At 43.1% G+C, this 18,869-nt stretch overlaps 1 protein-coding gene across 1 annotated transcript in view; it reads left to right on the top strand.

Annotated features, from left to right (window-relative positions):
- The first annotated feature begins 413 nt into the window (after positions 1–413).
- MYCT1 (MYC target 1) overlaps positions 414–18,869 on the top strand; it is a 50,214-nt gene continuing 31,758 nt past the window's right edge. Inside the window, exon 1 of the mRNA XM_024212371.3 lies at positions 414–630. Within this exon, the coding sequence (XP_024068139.1) occupies positions 414–630 (217 nt within the window). The remainder of the gene's footprint in view (positions 631–18,869) is intronic.

Raw genomic sequence — 18,869 nt, 5'->3', positions numbered from 1 at the left:
AAAATTCCAGAATGTGCAAAGAGTCTGCTTGGTGAAACAAAAGCAAGACCCTTTTTCCCCCCAATCACATCTGATGGTGGAATGAGTAAGTTTGAGAGGTTGTGGAGAAAAAAGAAGAAGCATTTTTAACTTTGGCGAGCAACGTCCAACAGCAGGATTTTCAGCAGTATAAAAAAGCCAAAAGAGGTGGCAGCCGCTAATGCTAAAACCATGATGGAAGGCTTATATGACTGTCTTGAAACAAAGGAGGGTGAGAAGGAAATATATAGACTGGCAAAGACCTATTAAAGACATTGGTGAGATCAAAATAATTAAATTGAAAGTGCAAATACATTGATCAATGAGAACCAGATTAAGGAACAGGGGAGAAATTACTTTGAAATGTTTATGAATGAGGAGACTCCAAGAGAACCATGCTGCATGATAAACCAAACCAGGGTCTGCTGGCACCAGTCCTAAAGGAAGCTGCAGAACCAACAAGCAACATGAAAAATAAGAAAGCTCTCAGCCCCAATGGCATAGCAGTAGGAGTATGGAAGTACCTGGGTCAAATCGGTGTGAATATATTGGCACAACTGTCTAATTCCATCATGAGGACTGAGAAGACAGCAATGCCTGAGAAAAATACTGGTACTAATGTGCTCTAAGAGAAAAAGAGACATACAAGACTGTGTAACTACCTTGGCATTAAACGTATGAGCCACACGATGAAGATTTTGGAGAATGTTATTGATAAGAGACTATGAAGAAAAGCAAAAGGTCAGTGACAATCAGTTTGGATGTGTTCCAGGCAAGTCAATAATGGATGTTATTGCTGCATTAAGATTTCCCTATATTTTTCCACAAGCAAAAGAGGAAAACCTTGCTCATAGTATTCATTGATCTTCAAACAGCTAATGACCACGTTGTGAGAGAATTAATCTGGTTGTGTATAAGAATGAAACAGATACTTGAAGAATATAGTAGAGTCATCCACAACACATACATAGGCACTGTTACCACAGTTAGAAGGCCATGTGGAGAAGCCCAGCAGTTTCTTGTAAGAGTTGGAGTACATCAAGGCTCAGCACCACGCCCTTTTTTGTTTCCGTTGGTGCTTGATTTACAGAAAACATGCAGAGAGAGTGGCATGCTTTCTGCAGAAGATGCAGTGCTCATGGGGGCGAGCAAAGAGGGAGTGGTAGAAGATTTAGAGAGATGGAAGTAGCTATTTGAAAGAAATGGCATGGAAATCAGTGACACAAAACAGAGTATATGGTCTATAGATTTGATGATGCATTTCAGAAAGACAATGAGACTAAGTCTGGGAGAGCCAATCACTACCCAGAGGTACAGAAATTCAGGTACCTAGGTTTGATAGGATAATGGTGTACTCAACAATGAACTTATATGCAGAACAGGAAAGGCATGGACTAAATGGAGAGAAATGAGTGGAGTGACCTGTGATAGGAGAATGCCTATCAAATTGAAAAGCAAGACCTATAAGAGAGCAATTAGGCCTGCACTTTTGTATGGCTCTGAATGTTGGGCAGCAAGGAAGAGCCAGGAGTAGATCCTAAATACAATGGAAATGTTAAGATGGATGCTTAGAGTTACCAGAATGGACCATATTCAGAACAAACAATCTAAGGGAAGTGTGAAAGTGGTACCAATTATAAAAAAGCAGAAGGAATCCAGGCTTAGGTGGTTTGGACATGTGAAAAGAAGATCAGAAGAATATAAGAAATAGAGTGAAGGATTGGAAGACCGAAAACTGGATGGATGAATGTTATACAAAAGGATCTCATTAGCTGCGGAGTTTCCAAGGAACTGCTTCAAGACAGCCTAGAATGGAGAAGAAGGACTCAAAGAGATGACCCCATATCGATGGAAACAAATACTAGAAGAAGAGGAGATTTAATTTAAACACAAATCACACATGACTTTGAGCACTTCAGTGATTAATGTCCATCCAGCTGTATTTCATAACGAATGGTATAAAATGGAATTGCCACTGATTTAGTCAATGTCTGAAGACAACATATTAAAAATTATGATCACAAATGAAAAGAAATCCAGGAAAGCAGAGACAATCTTTCAAACTTCACATCTGGGCATGATCTGTTTGATTTGGGACAGCAGTTCCTCTTTTCTTTAAGACATTTTATTAAAGAATGTTTCAAATATCCACAAAATAATGAACAGGTGGTTGCTGTCAGAAATAGTGAACATCTCCAAAAATTACAATATTGTACTCATAAAACATTGTGACATATAATTTACCACTTAAGGTTAGCACCACAATCAATAAAGTATTTCTATTATTCATAATTAAGCCAACATAGCACCCAGACAGATGAAAGTAACATTTTAATATAGTTTAGCAACATTTTGTTATAAAGACCTGAAGTGTTAAAACACATCTTAGCCTTTGTGAAAATGATTCTCGGAAATTACTCAAAATTGATTATCATCAATACTACAACAGAAAAATATGTCCTTTTTGGGTTTCTTTCAGAAAACAGCCTCAGCACTTGCAAGGTTTTGGTAGGCACCCAGAAACAACATACAATCTCCCCACAAATCACACAGGAACAGATTATGAGCCCCTTACTGACATTGCTGTTCAGTTACTCACAGGAGTAGTCTCACTGACATCAATTGGCTAACTCATGAGTATCTGCTCACACAATCCGGCCCATAACAGGAGACTCTGAGAATAGTTCAAACAAGCAGCTCTCCCACTATTAATACTGTAATCACTAGAGGAGAAATCATCACGCCTCAATGTCAAAATCCTAGAAACAGCCTTGACTGCTAATATTTCAGATCTGGTATCCTTCAAAGTTTTTACACACTCTCTCTCACTCACACAGACACACACACACACCCCAGTGCATTTTTGTTTGAATTTTTGTTGCAATAGTCTTGCCCTTAATGCATCACTATTCTGTACAGCCCAAGCTGGGCAAATACATACAGTTATAACTTGACAAGTCATATGTTTCTAGGTGAAATATATATTGCTCTGTAGTGTATGTAGTGAATGTCAGGAATGGATGCTATTGTAACATTTGCGTGTGCAGTTCCCTAGCCTTTGGTGCATATTTCCCCCCTCTCCCTTGGGTAAGGGCCTGATCTATAAAATCCATTGAAGTCCATGGAAAGTCACTGATTTCACTGGGGTTTGGTTCAGGCCCAAGAATAGTTTCTGTGGTGGGGTGCTCTGCCTCATAGGGTTTGATTACAACCCCATATTTTCCTGTTCAAAATCAAATACATTATTATTAACAACATCAATGCCCAGAAGACCACTGTCCCTGGTTCCTGTCTCGCACCAGCTAGCCCTGAGGCAGAGAGAGAGCTGCTCCTAACGGAAATGACACTGTAGAAACTGAGCCATCTTCACCCAGGACGCAGAGACCCAAACTGCGCCCATCCTCGGGACGGCAAGTCAGCCGGGCGGCGCGGCACAGCGCTGGCTGCCGGCTTGCTCGGATCGCCGCTTGCTCCCCCGGCCAGCACCGTACCTCTCTCCCGCAGCGCTCCGCTCCTCTTCGGCCGCCCTCCCGGTGCCCCGGCCCCTGGGCTCTCCGCGGGATCCTGCCTCGTCTCCGAGTCCCGGGGCTGTGTTTGCAGGGCTGACAGGAAGCCCCTGGCTGCCTGGTTACCGAGCGCAACAATCCCACACACGCTCCGTCAGTACACACACGCGGCTGCACCTAGCAGCGGCCACCTCCTCCCTCCCTCCCTCCGCCCCTGCCCTTCTGCAGTCAAACCATGCGGACGGAGCCTCCCTCCTTCCCCCTGCACCGCGGGCTTCTCGCCGTCGTTGCAATGGGGAAGCAGGTGTGTGAGGGGGGAGGGCTCTGTGGCCCTTTGGCAATTCCCTGGCACGTACAGGCGCCCCTCCTCTCAAGGCTCTGGTCCCTCCCCGCCGTTACACGCAGTGCATCGCTCCGGGGATGCACTGCGTGTAGCAGTGGGAGATGCTGCCTGTATGTAGGCGATGCAGGATTTCCCTGCTCAGAGAGCCCCCCACACACACCACCACCAGCAGCACACGCGCGCGCGCGCTAGCCCGCCCCCTTGCAGTGTTTCCCAGGCAGCGGCTGTGCTGTCATTTGTCCCCAGCCTTCTCTCTGTCCCCTCCCTCCCCGGGGAGGTTTCCTTTAGTGGGAGGAGGATGGGCTGGCCATCACAACACGCGTTCCTCCAATCTTCTTCTCTCGGCTCCCTCTGATTTGCTTTGCAGAGTCCAAGCACAGCGCCTGGTCCGATGCACATTATTTCCAAGGGGGGAAATGTGTATACCAAGCCCTACATTTTTCAAGCACAGACTCTCATATCGTGAACGCAGTTGGAGGCACGTAATTGGGGACAAAATTGCAAGTGCAATCAACCCGGGCCCCAACGCCATCCTTCGACATGCCTAACTGCCTGATTTACCGGTTCAATACTAGGATCTAAATTGCACTGCAATTTTGCACTAACCTATAATTGCACCTGTGATATTAGAGGCAAGCTTCAGACCCAGCTAAAAATGAGGCCAAAATATTCTGTAGTAATGATCCAAAACATCACAGCATATTCTTAAAATACCTTGTATTTGTATGGGGCCTTCAGTGTGGATCTCACAGCACTTCACAAATATTAATGAGTTACGCATTCCTGTTTGAGGAAACTGAAGCACAGAGAGATGTGAGTGACTTACATAATATGACCTTACTGGAAATATTTGAGGGATCTAGGAATACAATCTAGGTCTCTTGACTCCCATTCCTGAGTTTGAAACACAAGATTAACCTTTGTCCAATGGTATTACTGCAGGGTTTTGAACCATTACTGTAGAATAATGCTGTATTTGTTAGTAAGGGATTGCAGATGTCCCTTCTATTTTAGGGTCTTTATTTTTTTCCCCTTTCCATTTTTATTACATTTTGGTTAAAGCTTTCTCATGCAAAAGATAAGAGGATTTTTTCCTCATTAGGCATCTCTGCTCACCTCTCTTCTGTGGCGCTGAGGGGAACAAAGGAGTGGTATCTGGCTGCAAAGTGAGAAGGGGAGAGGAGCAGAGCCAGTGTAGCACATTCTTTACCTTTCCCAAGGCTCTGAGAGCCTCTCTGTGGCAACTAGAACTTGGCAACATTAGAGCACTCTGGGTTGTGGGTGCTTTGGCTAGCTGAAGGGAGTCAGAGTTAGGGAGTAGAAGTGCTACATGGCATCCTCCCAACAGAATACCCATGATTTAAGTAAGGATGTTAATGCTGCCCTTCCAACACGAACTTCTAATCTGTAGCATCTATCTTGCTCAGAGGGGTAAGTATGCAGACCATGGGCTGGTCCTATCACTTAAGTTGATGTAACTTACGTCACTCAAGGGCGTGAAAAAGACACACACACACCCCGACCGACATAAGTTACAGCAACCTAAGCACTGTCCACACCGGTGCAATGTTGGCAGGAGACGCTCTCCTCCCAACTCTCCCATCGGCACAGCACATCTTCACCAGACGTGCTACAGCTGTAGTATAGACTTGCCTATAGTATGACACACAGTAAGACCAGAAAGCTGGAGCCAGGACATCCAGGGGTGGATCTGAGGTCTGAAGAATTACATGGCAAGGATTCTCTATGGCGCTTTGGAGTGTATGCCTGCCCTGGGTCACTTCTAGTAGGTCCCAAAACCTCTTTACCCCTGGGCAAGCATAGCCACAGGTATTTTTCCTTACATTTTCCTCTTCTTCAGGTTTCTGTGTAGGAGGGGAGTCATGGAGCCCTTAACATTTGTTTTGTCTTTAAAAAAAAATCTCCATTGGCCTTGCTATTGTGTCTGTTACATCATGTCAGTTGCAGCACAGAAGGTAGTAAAAGGAAGTGGGTGGTGACATACTTGCTGAATTTCCCCTTAAGGCACACCACATCTTGTTCTTAGATAAATTCCTCTTCTTGCTTGCTGTCTCTTTCCAAAAATTTGGTTTTCTTTCATCTTCCTGAGCAAAGAATATGAGAATAAGAGTATCTTTTTCACTATAAGAGTGTTAGACATTACACTATAATAAAATCCCATTATTGAAATAAATGAGCACATAAAAGTATACAAAATGGTAAGAGGGTATACTATCTTCATTGTTGTATTATGCAACTTAACTGTACAGTTAAAACTATTGAGATATATTTTGCCTCTCAGTTACACTGGATAAGCCCAGAGAAACATCACTGACTTCAGTGCAGTTACTCGGGATTTACTGTGATGTCACAGAAAGCAAGAATTGGCTCTTTATTTAAATCTCCCCCTTTTTGGGTGTTACACAAAACTATAATGTGGGCATCATCCTTCCTCCTGACACAAAACATCATACCCACATTTGAACAAACTGGAGACCACCCTGAAAAAGAAATGTGTTCAGTGATTAAACTGGGTTACATTTCAGAACTTCACTGTTTAAATGCATAGATCTAGATTTTTGCCACAGTCAAAGGAGTGACAGTAACTTCATTCAGACTCATGGCTTATATCTTTCTTGAAAGCAGAGTATTCCTTTAAGCCAATTTTTAAGATTGTTTTCTCACAACCAAATAACGTTTATCAAATTGTTATGAAAGAGACCTTCTGCAGTAATTGCTTCTTGTACCTTATTTTCTTTTAATATTATGAGATCTAGAGGAAATAACCAAACTTATTTGCAGCTTTTTTGTTAGAGAAGTATCTAGTGTGACATCTCAGTGAAGCTATACTACAATTCTCCTCCAATAGGTTGTTTTGTTTTTAAAAGGTTAAACTCAGAAACTGAAATCCTGTTTGTCAGTAGAATGTTTGCAGATAATGCCTCTGACGGGAAGCGAGATTACTTCTGCAAAAATGCAGCAAGACTGAAAGGGGGATCCACCTGTCCTGCAATACACACTAAGCCAGTGTTGCTGGGGCTTGTGGGGAAGGGAAGCCCATGAACATAAAAGATCCTCAGCTATTTTTATCTTCTTATGAGACTATAAAAGAAAATAGTGAACAGAGTTGATGCTCTCCATATCAATGGCACCTGACATCCTGTCACTTCTACATCTTGGTTATTATTAATTGTTATTTATTATTTGTATTACCCTAACACCAGGAGCCCCAGCTAGGTTCTGTACAAACACCAAACAAAAAGATGCTTCCCACTCCAAAGAACTTACAATCTAAATATGTTTTGATAGTCTTATGTATCTTTAAAATGACAGTTTTTCAGGACTAAGAAAAATGTGCTTATTGTGGCACAAGAGACAAACAGTATAGATTTCTGCTGAGACCCCTATACCATTTGTCACAGGGTGACTGGCACCTTTAAGGGGAGATGGGGCCAGTCACACCTGTGCCATAATTAATTAGCTGCTTCCCACCCTGAGGGGGTGGGGATAAGGACATCAGGTGATACCTTAATAGACACCTTGGCCTTCTAAAATGACTAAGATAGCAGTTGGGGGAATGGGCAGGCTGCTAGGGAAGGCCATGAGCCAGGGTCTGCAGGAGGCTGGGCACTCAAGGGGAACCAGTCAGGGGTGCAGTGCTCTGTACCAGGGCAGGGAAGAATGCAAGGGCCAGCAGGGGCTGAAAACAGTACTCCAAGGAACCAGCCTGGAGGTTGAATGTTGTATCCCAGAGCCAGAAAGACTCTCAAAGATGGCGCAGAGGATGGGCTGAAGAGAAGCCCCAAAGGAAAGAACCATAACTAGGGGGTGGCCATCCCACATGACACCATTTTGCAGCTTATCCTTCTGGATGACCTTTTGGCCCCAACTCAAGAAAGTGCTTAAGTCCATCCTTATCCATACTTAATCACATGCTAACTTTAGATACATACTCAAACCCCATTGACTCCACTGAGACTTAAGCATCTGCCTAAAATTAAGCACATGCTTAAGTGGGGTCCTTCCTGAGTAGGGATGCTTTCCTAAATCAGGGGATTTGTTATGATCAGAATAAAATATTATTCCTAGCCAAAAAATGAGAAGGGGGAAAAGGTCTAAATTAACTTGGATGGCATAGTCCAGTGATTACAGCAAAGAGTAAGGAATCAGTATTAAAATAAGAAATGAGACATTGACTCACCCAGACAACCTTGTGCCTCAGTTACCAGCTATAAATAGAACAGTGTAAGACACTTAAAATAGCTCTACAGTCGATTAAAACATTATAATAATGTTAAGTTTACAAAGTGAAACACACAAAATTTAATAAATTCCTATTCATTTGCAAACTTAACACTATTAATTTGGGCTTGAACAGGGACTGGGAGTGGCTGGCACAACAAAAGCAATTTTCCCTCTCTTGGTATTAACACCTCCTCATGAATTATTGGGAGTGGATCACATCCACCCTGATTGAATTGGCCTTGTCATCACTGGTTCTCCACTTGTAAGGTAACTCCCTTCTCTTCATGTGCTAGTATATTTATGCTTGTATCTGTAATTTTCACTCCATGCATCTGAAGAAGTGGGGTTTTTTTTTTACCCACAAAAGCTTATGCCCAAATAAATCTGTTAGTCTTTAAGGTGCCACCGGATTCCTCACAGTTAACGGTGACTCAGCACCTTAATGCTTCCCTTATTATTATACAGCCTTAGATACTTAATCACTTATTATTTCAACAAGAATCCTGCCTCATTCAGTGCACAGGTCAGGGACCGGCTCTGTTCAATATCTTCATTAACGACTTAGATATTGGCATAGAAAGTATGCTTATTAAGTTTGCGGATGATACCAAACTGGGAGGGATTGCAACTGCTTTGGAGGATAGGGTCATAATTCAAAATGATCTGGACAAATTGGAGAAATGGTCTGAGTTAAACAGGATGAAGTTTAACAAAGACAAATGCAAAGTGTTCCACTTAGGAAGGAAAAATCAGTTTCACACATACAGAATGGGAAGAGACTGTCTAGGAAGGAGTACAGCAGAAAGGGATCTAGGGGTTATAGTGGACCACAAGCTAAATATGAGTCAACAGTGTGATGCTGTTGCAAAAAAAGCAAACATGATTCTGGGATGTATTAACAGGTGTGTTGTGAGCAAGACAGGAGAAGTCATTCTTCCGCTCTACTCTGCTCTGGTTAGGCCTCAGCTGGAGTATTGTGTCCAGTTCTGGGCACCGCATTTCAAGAAAGATGTGGAGAAATTGGAGAGGGTCCAGAGAAAAGCAACAAGAATGATTAAAGGTCTTGAGAACATGACCTATGAAGGAAGGCTGCAAGAATTGGGTTTGTTTAGTTTGGAAAAGAGAAGACTGAGAGGGGACATGATAGCAGTTTTCAGGTATCTAAAAGGGTGTCATAAGGAGGAGGGAGAAAACTTGTTCACCTTAGCCTCTAAGGATAGAACAAGAAGCAATGGGCTTAAACGGCAGCAAGGGAGGTCTAGGTTGGACATTAGGAAAAAGTTCCTAACTGTCAGGGTGGTTAAACACTGGAATAAATTGCCTAGGGAGGTTCTGGAATCTCCATCTCTAGAGAAATTTAAGAGTAGGTTAGATAAATGTCTATCAGGGATGGTCTAGACAGTATTTGGTCCTGCCATGTGGGCAGAGGACTGGACTCGATGACCTCTTGAGGTCCCTTCCAGTCCTAGAATCTATGAATCTATAAACATGACAAATTCCAAGGAAAACTAGCCAGTACAATCAATGATGCTGAGGACATGGTAGGTGGTATTTCACCTGCAAAGTTAACTGTGCTTCTGTATGGTGGAGGCCACAGCACTATTACCGTGCCAACTTTCAGCTGAGTTGTGCCTGGAGATCCTTACCTCTGGAGATCCCATAGCACTTTTCAAAAGAGTGGGGGGTGTTAGGCCTAATGTCCTTGCCAAATTCAAAAATTTGGATAATTAAATTCTTCCCATTACATTCCTTCTCCAGTTTCAATTTTATATGATATTCACCATTCCTCCCTGTCCTAAACTGTTGTGTGTTGTTGGTGTGCACTGCTAAATAATTGCAACATCCCACCTAAGAGGTGTCTGCATTCTTGTTGTAGGGGAAGTGGCTCCTATACAGTATAGGTTGTTTGTAAAATGCTTTGGGGATATCCTGGATAAAAAATCTATTTTTATTAACATTATTTTCTTTTAAAAGTGGCAAAGCTTGGGCCAACAAATCTCAGCAGTAAATTGGGTAAAAGTAGGACACCAATAGAACACAAAGAATATGCCACATCTAAACTTAACTATCCTGAGTTATGTGAACTGAAACAAAAACAAACATTAGCTTTCCTTACCTTATATTTGGATGAACAACTGAAAGCAATAGGATGAAACTGTACAAAGAGAAACTGAAGCTATCTCAATTTAAAAAAATCTCAATTAGACCATGGAATTTTCTTGCAGATGAAGTTACTGAAGCTCTGTCACCAGAGATATTCCTAATTACGACTGACAAAAAACACGTACAGATTGAGCACAATCTGGCACTTGGCAGGGGATGACCTAAAAAGAGTTGCATTATATTTCTAACGCCATTTACTTTAATGTTTTCTAGAGGCTAAGTATGGATATTTTGAAAAGTTTATTGTTGTGACAACTTTTCTGTACTGTGTGCTTTAAAAGTTCTGTTAAATTCTAAATTCATTTCTGAAAATTCCATATCATAAACGGAGCGCATAGAAAAATAGGGAAATAGTGACAACTTTTTGTAAACAATTTCTCCCCATTTTTGTCCAACGTTTTTTAGGAGTGGGGGGTGGGGAGAAGGAATGGGACATCAATCACCTCTAGTGAGCTTGATATTTTAAAACAGGATTACTAAGGTTAATAGGCAGCTAAAAGAACCAGCTCACCAGTTAAAAATAGCGTATGTTGTATAACGGTTGAGTTTTTAAAAAATAAATGCAAATGAAACATGTCAAAAGTAATTACTTGTTTAACTTAGTCTTCAAATTAGCAGTACAAAACAAATATAATCAAATAATGCCATCTGCTGGCCTGCGACAAAATAAGCTGGGCTAGAGCCATGTAAAATTTTCATTAAGAACCCTGAAACTAGCAAAACGGAAGTAACTTTGCATTTCAAACTGCCCTGAAACTCACGTTATGCTACTCAAAAGGTTCACAAATCTTTTGGCAAAACTGAGCTGTTTTGATCTGAGGGAAATGGAGCCAATTCCAAGCAAAGATGGTCATATCATTTTAATGAACATCATCAGGAATCAGAGTAGCAGCCGTGTTAGTCTGTATCCGCAAAAAGAACAGGAGTACTTGTGGCACCTTAGAGACTAACAAATTTATTAGAGCATAAGCTTTCGTGGGCTACAGCCCACTTCTTCGGATGCATATAGAATGGAACATATATTGAGGAGTTATATATACACACATACAGAGAGCATGAACAGGTGGGAGTTGTCTTACCAACTCTGAGAGGCCAATTAAGTAAGAGAAAAAAAACTTTTGAAGTGATAATCAAGATAGCCCAGTACAGACAGTTTGATAAGAAGTGTGAGAATACTTACAAGGGGAGATAGATTCAATGTTTGTAATGGCTCAGCCATTCCCAGTCCTTATTCAATCCTAAATTGATTGTATCTAGTTTGCATATCAATTCCAGCTCAGCAGTCTCTCATTGGAGTCTGTTTTTGAAGTTTTTCTGTTGTAAAATAGCTACCCGCAGGTCTGTCATTTTTTCTTCTTCTTTTATATGAAACTAACTAAGAGGACAGACCCTGCTGACTTTATTCACTTTAGCAGTGAGTTTGTTGACATTTAATGGAATTAGTCACATGAGCATTAGAATAATTTTTCCCAAAATGATGAGAGGACAAGACAGAGACACTTCCCTGTAGCACCATAACGTCACCCTCTTTCACTGTAAACCAAACAGGTACCAACAAAAGCTATTGTTTCCCCACCCCCACCCCCTTAGAAATAAACAAGACCTGCAGCATTTATTTTGCCTCCTCCTTCCTGTCTTATAATGGTGAAGTCTTTGACTGGCTCCTGTTGGGTGCTGCAGAAATCTTCAGACAACTTGCTGACCTTCCAACATCCTCCTAAATTCCCTAGTCTCTCCTCTTCCACTTCCAGATGTCTCTCCATATGAAATCTTCCCAGACGCTCCTATATCCACTAAGTCCTCCAATGTCTCTTCCCTTTCCCTTGACCCAAATCTCTCTTCTCTTTCTCCCAAGACTTTCCTCTCACTAAATCTCAGTCTCTTCTCTCAAAACTCCAATATTGCCAACTCTTATGATTTTATTACAAGTCTCACAATATTTGGTGTTGTTCTTAAACCCTCAAGTGTTGGAATCCAGCAAAGCCAAGAGAATCATAGCTTCCATGTTAAAAAAAAATTAAGTGTTTGGCCCTCATGATTGCAGAGAAAAGCTTGAAAACATGAAGGGAGTGCATCCTAAAGACTCAATAACCAGAGGGTAAATAAAAGGAAACCAATATATTGTTAAAAACAAAAAGCGTATTATATTTTGTGCCTGACTCATGATTTTTGAACACAGAGTTGGTAACATTGTGTCTCCTCCCTCAGTCACAATCTACATTGTCTCAGTCAATATAGCCCCTAACACCCCGCATTCTCTCTTCTGAAAATTGCCTCTTGTCCCAGTCATTTTCCTCTCTCCAAAGTCCTTCCATCTCCTTTACCCTTTCCCCAAACTCAGCCCATAGCTGCTCCCTTGTGCCTGTGTTGTTCCCCATTTCTGAAAGTGGTGTCCCTATTATGCCCATCCTCCATAGCTGTTGCCCCATTGGTGCTGCTCCCTCATGCCCTGTTTGGGCCTGAGGGCTTCAGGCTGGAGCCAGAGCTCAGGTGCCTGCCTCCCAAGGTGGACAGACATAGCAGCCCTTGCTGGCAGGGCACTGCAAGTGCAACTCCTGCTTGTTTATTGAGCCTAACCAGCTAACCAGCCGATTGACAGCAGCAAGGCGGGGAGAGGAGATACTCTGCTCAGAACTGCTGAACAAAGCAGCACCAGACTCTCCTTTTTGCTCCCTCCTTTCACAGTCAGTCAAAAAATGGAGAGGAAAGGCATTGCTGACCTCTCACAAGCTATGTGCTGAGTGAGGGAGGGGGTCTTTGCAGCCTTCTTATAATTAGCCCAGGTCTCAGAGTAAGTCAAACAGAATTTGACTGGAATGTTGGCGGATTTGGCTGAGGCTTGCTTTGGGGTTTATTCGAGCTCCAATTCCAAAGTGCAACTCAGAGGATGAAAAATGCCTCTAGCCCAGTGGTGCCCAAACTTTTTCCTGTCACACCCCCCTTACCAGTAACGGAATCTGTCCACGCCCCATCTTCAATTACTGCACAGTTGGCTCAGCAGAGGAGTTTGGGCTGATAGTAGAGCTGGGGACAGAATGGGGGATGGGGGAGGAGCTGGGGCTAGAGGCAGAACTGGGCTGGGGGCAGAGTAGGAGGCGGAGTGGAGCTATGGCTGGGGCCAGAGCTGGGATGGGGGCAGAGCAGAGCTGGGTTGGGCGTTGCTCCCTCCCTGCCGTGCAACCCCCCCCCCAAAAAAAGTTCCTCCACAGCCTTCTGAGAGGGCACCCCTCACAGTTTTGGGACCACTGCTATAACCTCAACTTCCTCCTTTGCTGTCTCCTTCTCCCCTCTATTTCTAGAGATACATATAAAAAGTTACAGCGGGAATCTAAAATCTGAATTTTCTGATTTTTGTGCAATTAAATTCTCAAGCTTAAAGTTGTTTAAAACAATCAGGGCTGATGGCATGTATCATTAGCAGGGGAGAACTCTTATTCACACCAGGACATTGGAAGAGGTGCTGAGCAATCAGGCTGGGAGGTTTTGGGAGGCTGCATAATGTCTAACATGGCATTACACAGCTCCTATCTAGAAGGAATACCTGCTCAGATTAAGGTTACCATCCCAGAGAAACCTGTAGAGTTTCTGCTAAAGGCACCAGGGAGGGAGTTCATTGTGAATTGAATACAATGGGCCAGATCCTCAGCTACAGCACTGCTTGGTGCAACTAGGAAGAAGGGGGTGGGGTGGGATGGGACAGAAAGTTGTGCTTTGTGGCAGTCTGGTTCCCAGTGCAGGTTCATTCATTGAGTACACATTCAGAAGTGGCCATTGCGATCATCTAGTCTGACCTCTGTAACACATGCCACAGGACTTCCCTGAATTAAATCTTCTTTGAACTAGAGCATATCTTTTAGAAAACATCCAATCTTGTTTTAAAAGTTGCCAGTGATGGAGAGTCTACCACAACCCTTGGTAAATTGTTCAAATCGTTATTTATCTTTACTGTTAAAAAGGTGGCCATTATTTTTAGTCGAAATTGTCTAGCTTCAACTTCCAGTCAGAGGATCTTTTTATTCCATTGTCTGCTACATTGAAGAGCCCTTCATTATCAAAGTTCTGCCCCCCCCCCCCCCCACACACAACTAAGTAAAGTGAGCTCTTAGGATCACATTCAAAGAAACTTAGGTGCTTAGAAAGTCACTGGGATTCACAAACCCTGAGTTAGGTGCCTTGGCTCCCTATACAAAAGGAAGAGATAGGCCCATGAGACTGGGATCCACAAAAGCCAGCCAGCTAGATGGGGAGCTGCCTACGCTAAGCAATGAGAGAGCCCAGGGAGAGAGGTGTGACCTAAACCCTACATCTTCTGAGGGAGCTCAGCACCACTCTATGGCTGAGATTCTCAGCTGCAAGCCCTCTCTTAGTGTTAGGTTCTTATGCTGTTTTCGCAAGAAGCAGAGACAGAGGAGGACTCCCCTCTTTACCCTAAACTATGGGCTAAAAGGTCTCACCTGGGATGTAGGAGACCCCTGACTGAAGTCCCCACCTCCATCCAAGAAAAAGGGATGTGACCAGGGATCTGCCATCGCTCAATAACCACTGAGTTATATAGAATAGTCTGATATGGTGCTCCCTGAATCTCTTCTGTTAAAGCTGTTCCACATGATGCTGTAGACTGGTGGCTAGAGCACGCCCCAGGGAGGTAGAAGACCCAGGATCTAGTCCCCCTGCACCACTGGTTTTTTAAAATATTTATCAGCAGTGGAACAGCTTCAACAGGAGAGACTGAGGGAGTGCCACATCAGAATATCTTATAGCCCTCTAGTGGCTATGGCACTTACCTAAGAGGTGGCAAATCCCTGTTCAAGTCCCTTCTTTCCCTCACGTCGGGGGAAAGAGACTAGAATGAAGGGGTCTTCTGAATCCCAGTGGGGCCTGATTCTGAGATTTAGGCACCTAAAGTGGCAGTTAGGGGCTTACGTCCTTTTGTAAATCTAGTCCCTTGTGTCTTTCACTTATAAGGCATGTTTTCCAATGCTTTAATCATTTTCATGGCTCTTCTCTGAACCCTCTCCAATTTTGCAACATCCTCTTTGAATGGTGGACACCAGAAGTAGACATAGCATTCCAGTAGTAGTCACACCACTGCCAAGTGCAGAGGTAAAATAAGCTCTTGTCACAGGGTGCTTCTGCAACTACCCAGTGAGCAGCGCTGCCGAGCCTGTTTTCATGGTCTCCTAGTCACATACACACACGGTGTTTCTTTTCACCGACATGTACCTTTAGTCCTCCATTTCCAAACATGGCAGGACATAGCATAGAGGAGCAGCAGGAGCCTCTCACGCAACTTCTCTCCTCCATTAAGCTCACCCTCTAAATTTCCCTCCTCGCCTTCCTCTTCCTCCAATTGCATAGCCTCCCCATGACTAAGCCAGTTACCTCATTAGCCCAACAATTGTCAGCAATCCCCACCAGTAACAGGTTGATTGATTCCAGTTCAGCCCACAGTCTTCTCTGTGCTGCAGCAACCTCAGTGACCAGGGTGCTGCAGATAGCACTCTCTCACACCTCTCTATTTTTACTCAAGATTACCCTGTTAATGCATCCAAAGATCACATTAGTCCTTTTGGCCATAGCTTCACACCTGAAGCTCATATTCAGCTGATTATCCACCAGGACCTTCAAGTCTCCTTCAGAGTCACTGCTTCCCAGGATAGAATGCTCCATCCTGCCAGCTGGCCTGTGTTCTTTGATCCTAGATGCAGGACTTTACATTGGTTGTAGTGAAATGCATTTGTAGAGATCCATACTGCTTCGTATCAGTGACTTGTCCTCTTCAGTATTTGCTATTCCCTGAATGTTTTTGTCCTCTGCCATGAGACAGCGTAAGGGAACCCTGGCCACATCCTCTGCCCCCGACATGCCTCCTGTGATGGCTCTATGCTACTTAAGGATGCAGGGAACATCTTCTGAAATCAGTTTACTGGGTTTAGGGCCACTTTGCACTAGTGGGGTGCTGCAAAAGCAGACTGAGTACAGCTCAGAATTGGAGCCTATATCTTTGATCATATATTACCAACATGGCGGAATCCCTTGTCCCACAATGTTATACAAGTTGGAACCAGCTTGCCTATTGAGAATTATTTTACTTAACTATTATGCACGTACCAGAAATCAAAGAGTTCCTCTTTTGACTGCTGGTTTAGAAATGTCTTGCCCTAGATCCCTACTTCCATTTAAAGTCTCTGATCTACATTTTCTGATATCTCTGTGATTCCGCTATGATCCTCACAGAAAGCCTCCCACAAGCTATCAAAACTTATTTTAAGATGGCAAAGAAAACATTTGAGACACCATACCTGCTGGGAGGGAGGAGGCTTGAGTACCCTATCAATCCATAGATTTTCCTGACCTTATTTTCAAAGTATCCTATATTCACTAAATACACATGGCATTCTGGTATTCATGAGAACTATCAAAACCAGAAGAGTGTCATCCCTACACTCTGAATTTTATCTGAAATTATTTTCTACTTGTGGGTGTCAGAAAGGTTCTTCTGAGCATAATTAGTATTCTTCTAAAGCAACTCTGTGCTTTTCACCATGATTATTTTCATTCATAAGTGTGAATTCCTATCCTTGTTTTGTCAAATGACAGGTAGAGAATAAAACACTATGTTTGGTTTGAGCACCATGACATTTGAAAAGCAATCTCTCCCATGTTCAGATTTGGAAGCAAAATTATTACTATTTTATACAAACAATACTTAAAATAATAATTTTGATATAGCAGACAACAGTATACACAGTACACTAGTAATGGAAAATACAGATACACAAACACTACATATATAGATACATACATGAATTTGATCCATTAAGAAGAAAGGGCTTTATAATGGAATTTATCACTTCTAAACACATGAATGACAGTATTGTTTGAGCAGTTTCAACATTTTTTATCTGAGGGCTTGTCTTCACTACCAGGGTAAGTTGACCTAAGTTACACTACTCCAGCGATGTGAATAATGTAGCTGGAGTTGATGTAGCGTAGGTCGACATACCCTGATGTCGTCACTGTGGTGCGTCGAGGGGAGAAACTCTCTGGTTGACTTCTCTTGCTCTTCTTGGAGAGGTGGAGTACCAGGGTCGACTGGAGAGTGCTCTGCCATTGATTTAGAAGGTCTACACTAGACCCACTAAATCAAACCCTGCTGCAATCGATTGCAGCAGTGTTGATCTCCCTATAGTAAAGACCAGCCCTAAGTGTATACAGAAATGGGGTGCAAGTTTCTTTGAATTCATATAATTGATCTCTGTGGCAATAAACTATTCTTTGTTTGGCTGCTAAGTCAGACAGGTCCAAATACCACTGCTCTATTTTTAGCATAAGCCTACTCTTCCTTTTTGTAAAATCATGTGCATAGTGATAATTACAGCCCTCAAGAACCATTTTGTGGTGGAGTTAAACTGAGTTTAGCAGGAAAATATCCTAGGATATAATTTTTGGCAGAAGTTAGGCTGTGAATGATCGGGTTTTCTAATGGAAATGCTGAATGGAAATGAATCAATAGGACACCAAAGTAATGCTACCCTACACAAATTCTTCCTAGACTTCTATAATTTTATAGTACTACTTTACTGAACTGTTGTGCAGTGTTGTTGCCCACTATTGCACAGTTCCTGTGTTCCATCTGGGAAGTGGCTGAATTTCAGTGAAGTGTGTGGATAGAGCTTGATCCTGCAATTTCCGTCTCACTCATTTCCTTTTACTTTGGAGCACCTCAAGGCTCTCTCAGTAGCCCTATCCCCACGTTCAGTTGTGGTGTGGGATAGACAGTCTCCCACCTTTCTGACCTGAAGTGTTTATTTAATACAAAATATTGTGCTACAAGTCATACAACATGCTAATCATTTAAAATTCATCAAAAGTTGAAGTTGTGAAACCCTCATCACTGGAGGTTTTTAAGAACAGGTTGGACAAACCCCTGTCAGGGATGGTCTAGGTTTACTTGATCCTGCCACAGTGCAAGAAGGCTGGACTTGATGACTGCTTGAGATCCCTTCCAGCCCTGATAGGGCAAACAGTCTCTGGGGAATGACTCTCTAGACAATGCCTCCCAATGTGAAATGTGTGACAATTGTCTCTATCTAGATCAAACACAGGAATGACAGTATTGTTTAGCCATACTAAGTAAAATGCCCATAAATATCACCAAGCAGGGTCAGGATATGGAGCTGCACAGAATTTGGCAGCTGTGAAGATGTGGGCATGTGTCTAAAGATGCTAGGGTGAGAGGGGTTGGGGTACTGATCGGTTATGCTAGGAGGGACTTGGGTGCTTAGGTCAGTGGGTGCTGGAGGAGGTCGGAGGTAGCAGGGAGGACAGGGGCATGGCAGGGGATGCCTGGGGGTAGCTGGTGCTATTGGCAGTGGCCCTGGAGGGGTATGTAGGTAGGTCCTAGGGTGAGGGTGCTAAGGTTTGGTGGGTGCTGGGATGTCTGGGTTTACTGGGGTAGATAGGACAGGGCTGTCTGGGAGGAGAGCTGGGGTGTTTCTTGGGGGCTGGCAGCTGGGGAATTGGTGGCTGTGGTCTCTCAGGAGGGCAAAGGCCTGGGATATGCTTGTGGTCTCTTTCAGCAGCAGGAGTCT

The sequence above is a fragment of the Terrapene carolina genome, unplaced genomic scaffold (genome assembly GCF_002925995.2).
Source record: "Terrapene carolina triunguis isolate 2854851 unplaced genomic scaffold, T_m_triunguis-2.0 Scaffold85, whole genome shotgun sequence".
NCBI classification, from domain to species: Eukaryota; Metazoa; Chordata; order Testudines; family Emydidae; genus Terrapene; species Terrapene triunguis.
This window is presented reverse-complemented; position numbering and strand designations above follow the sequence as displayed.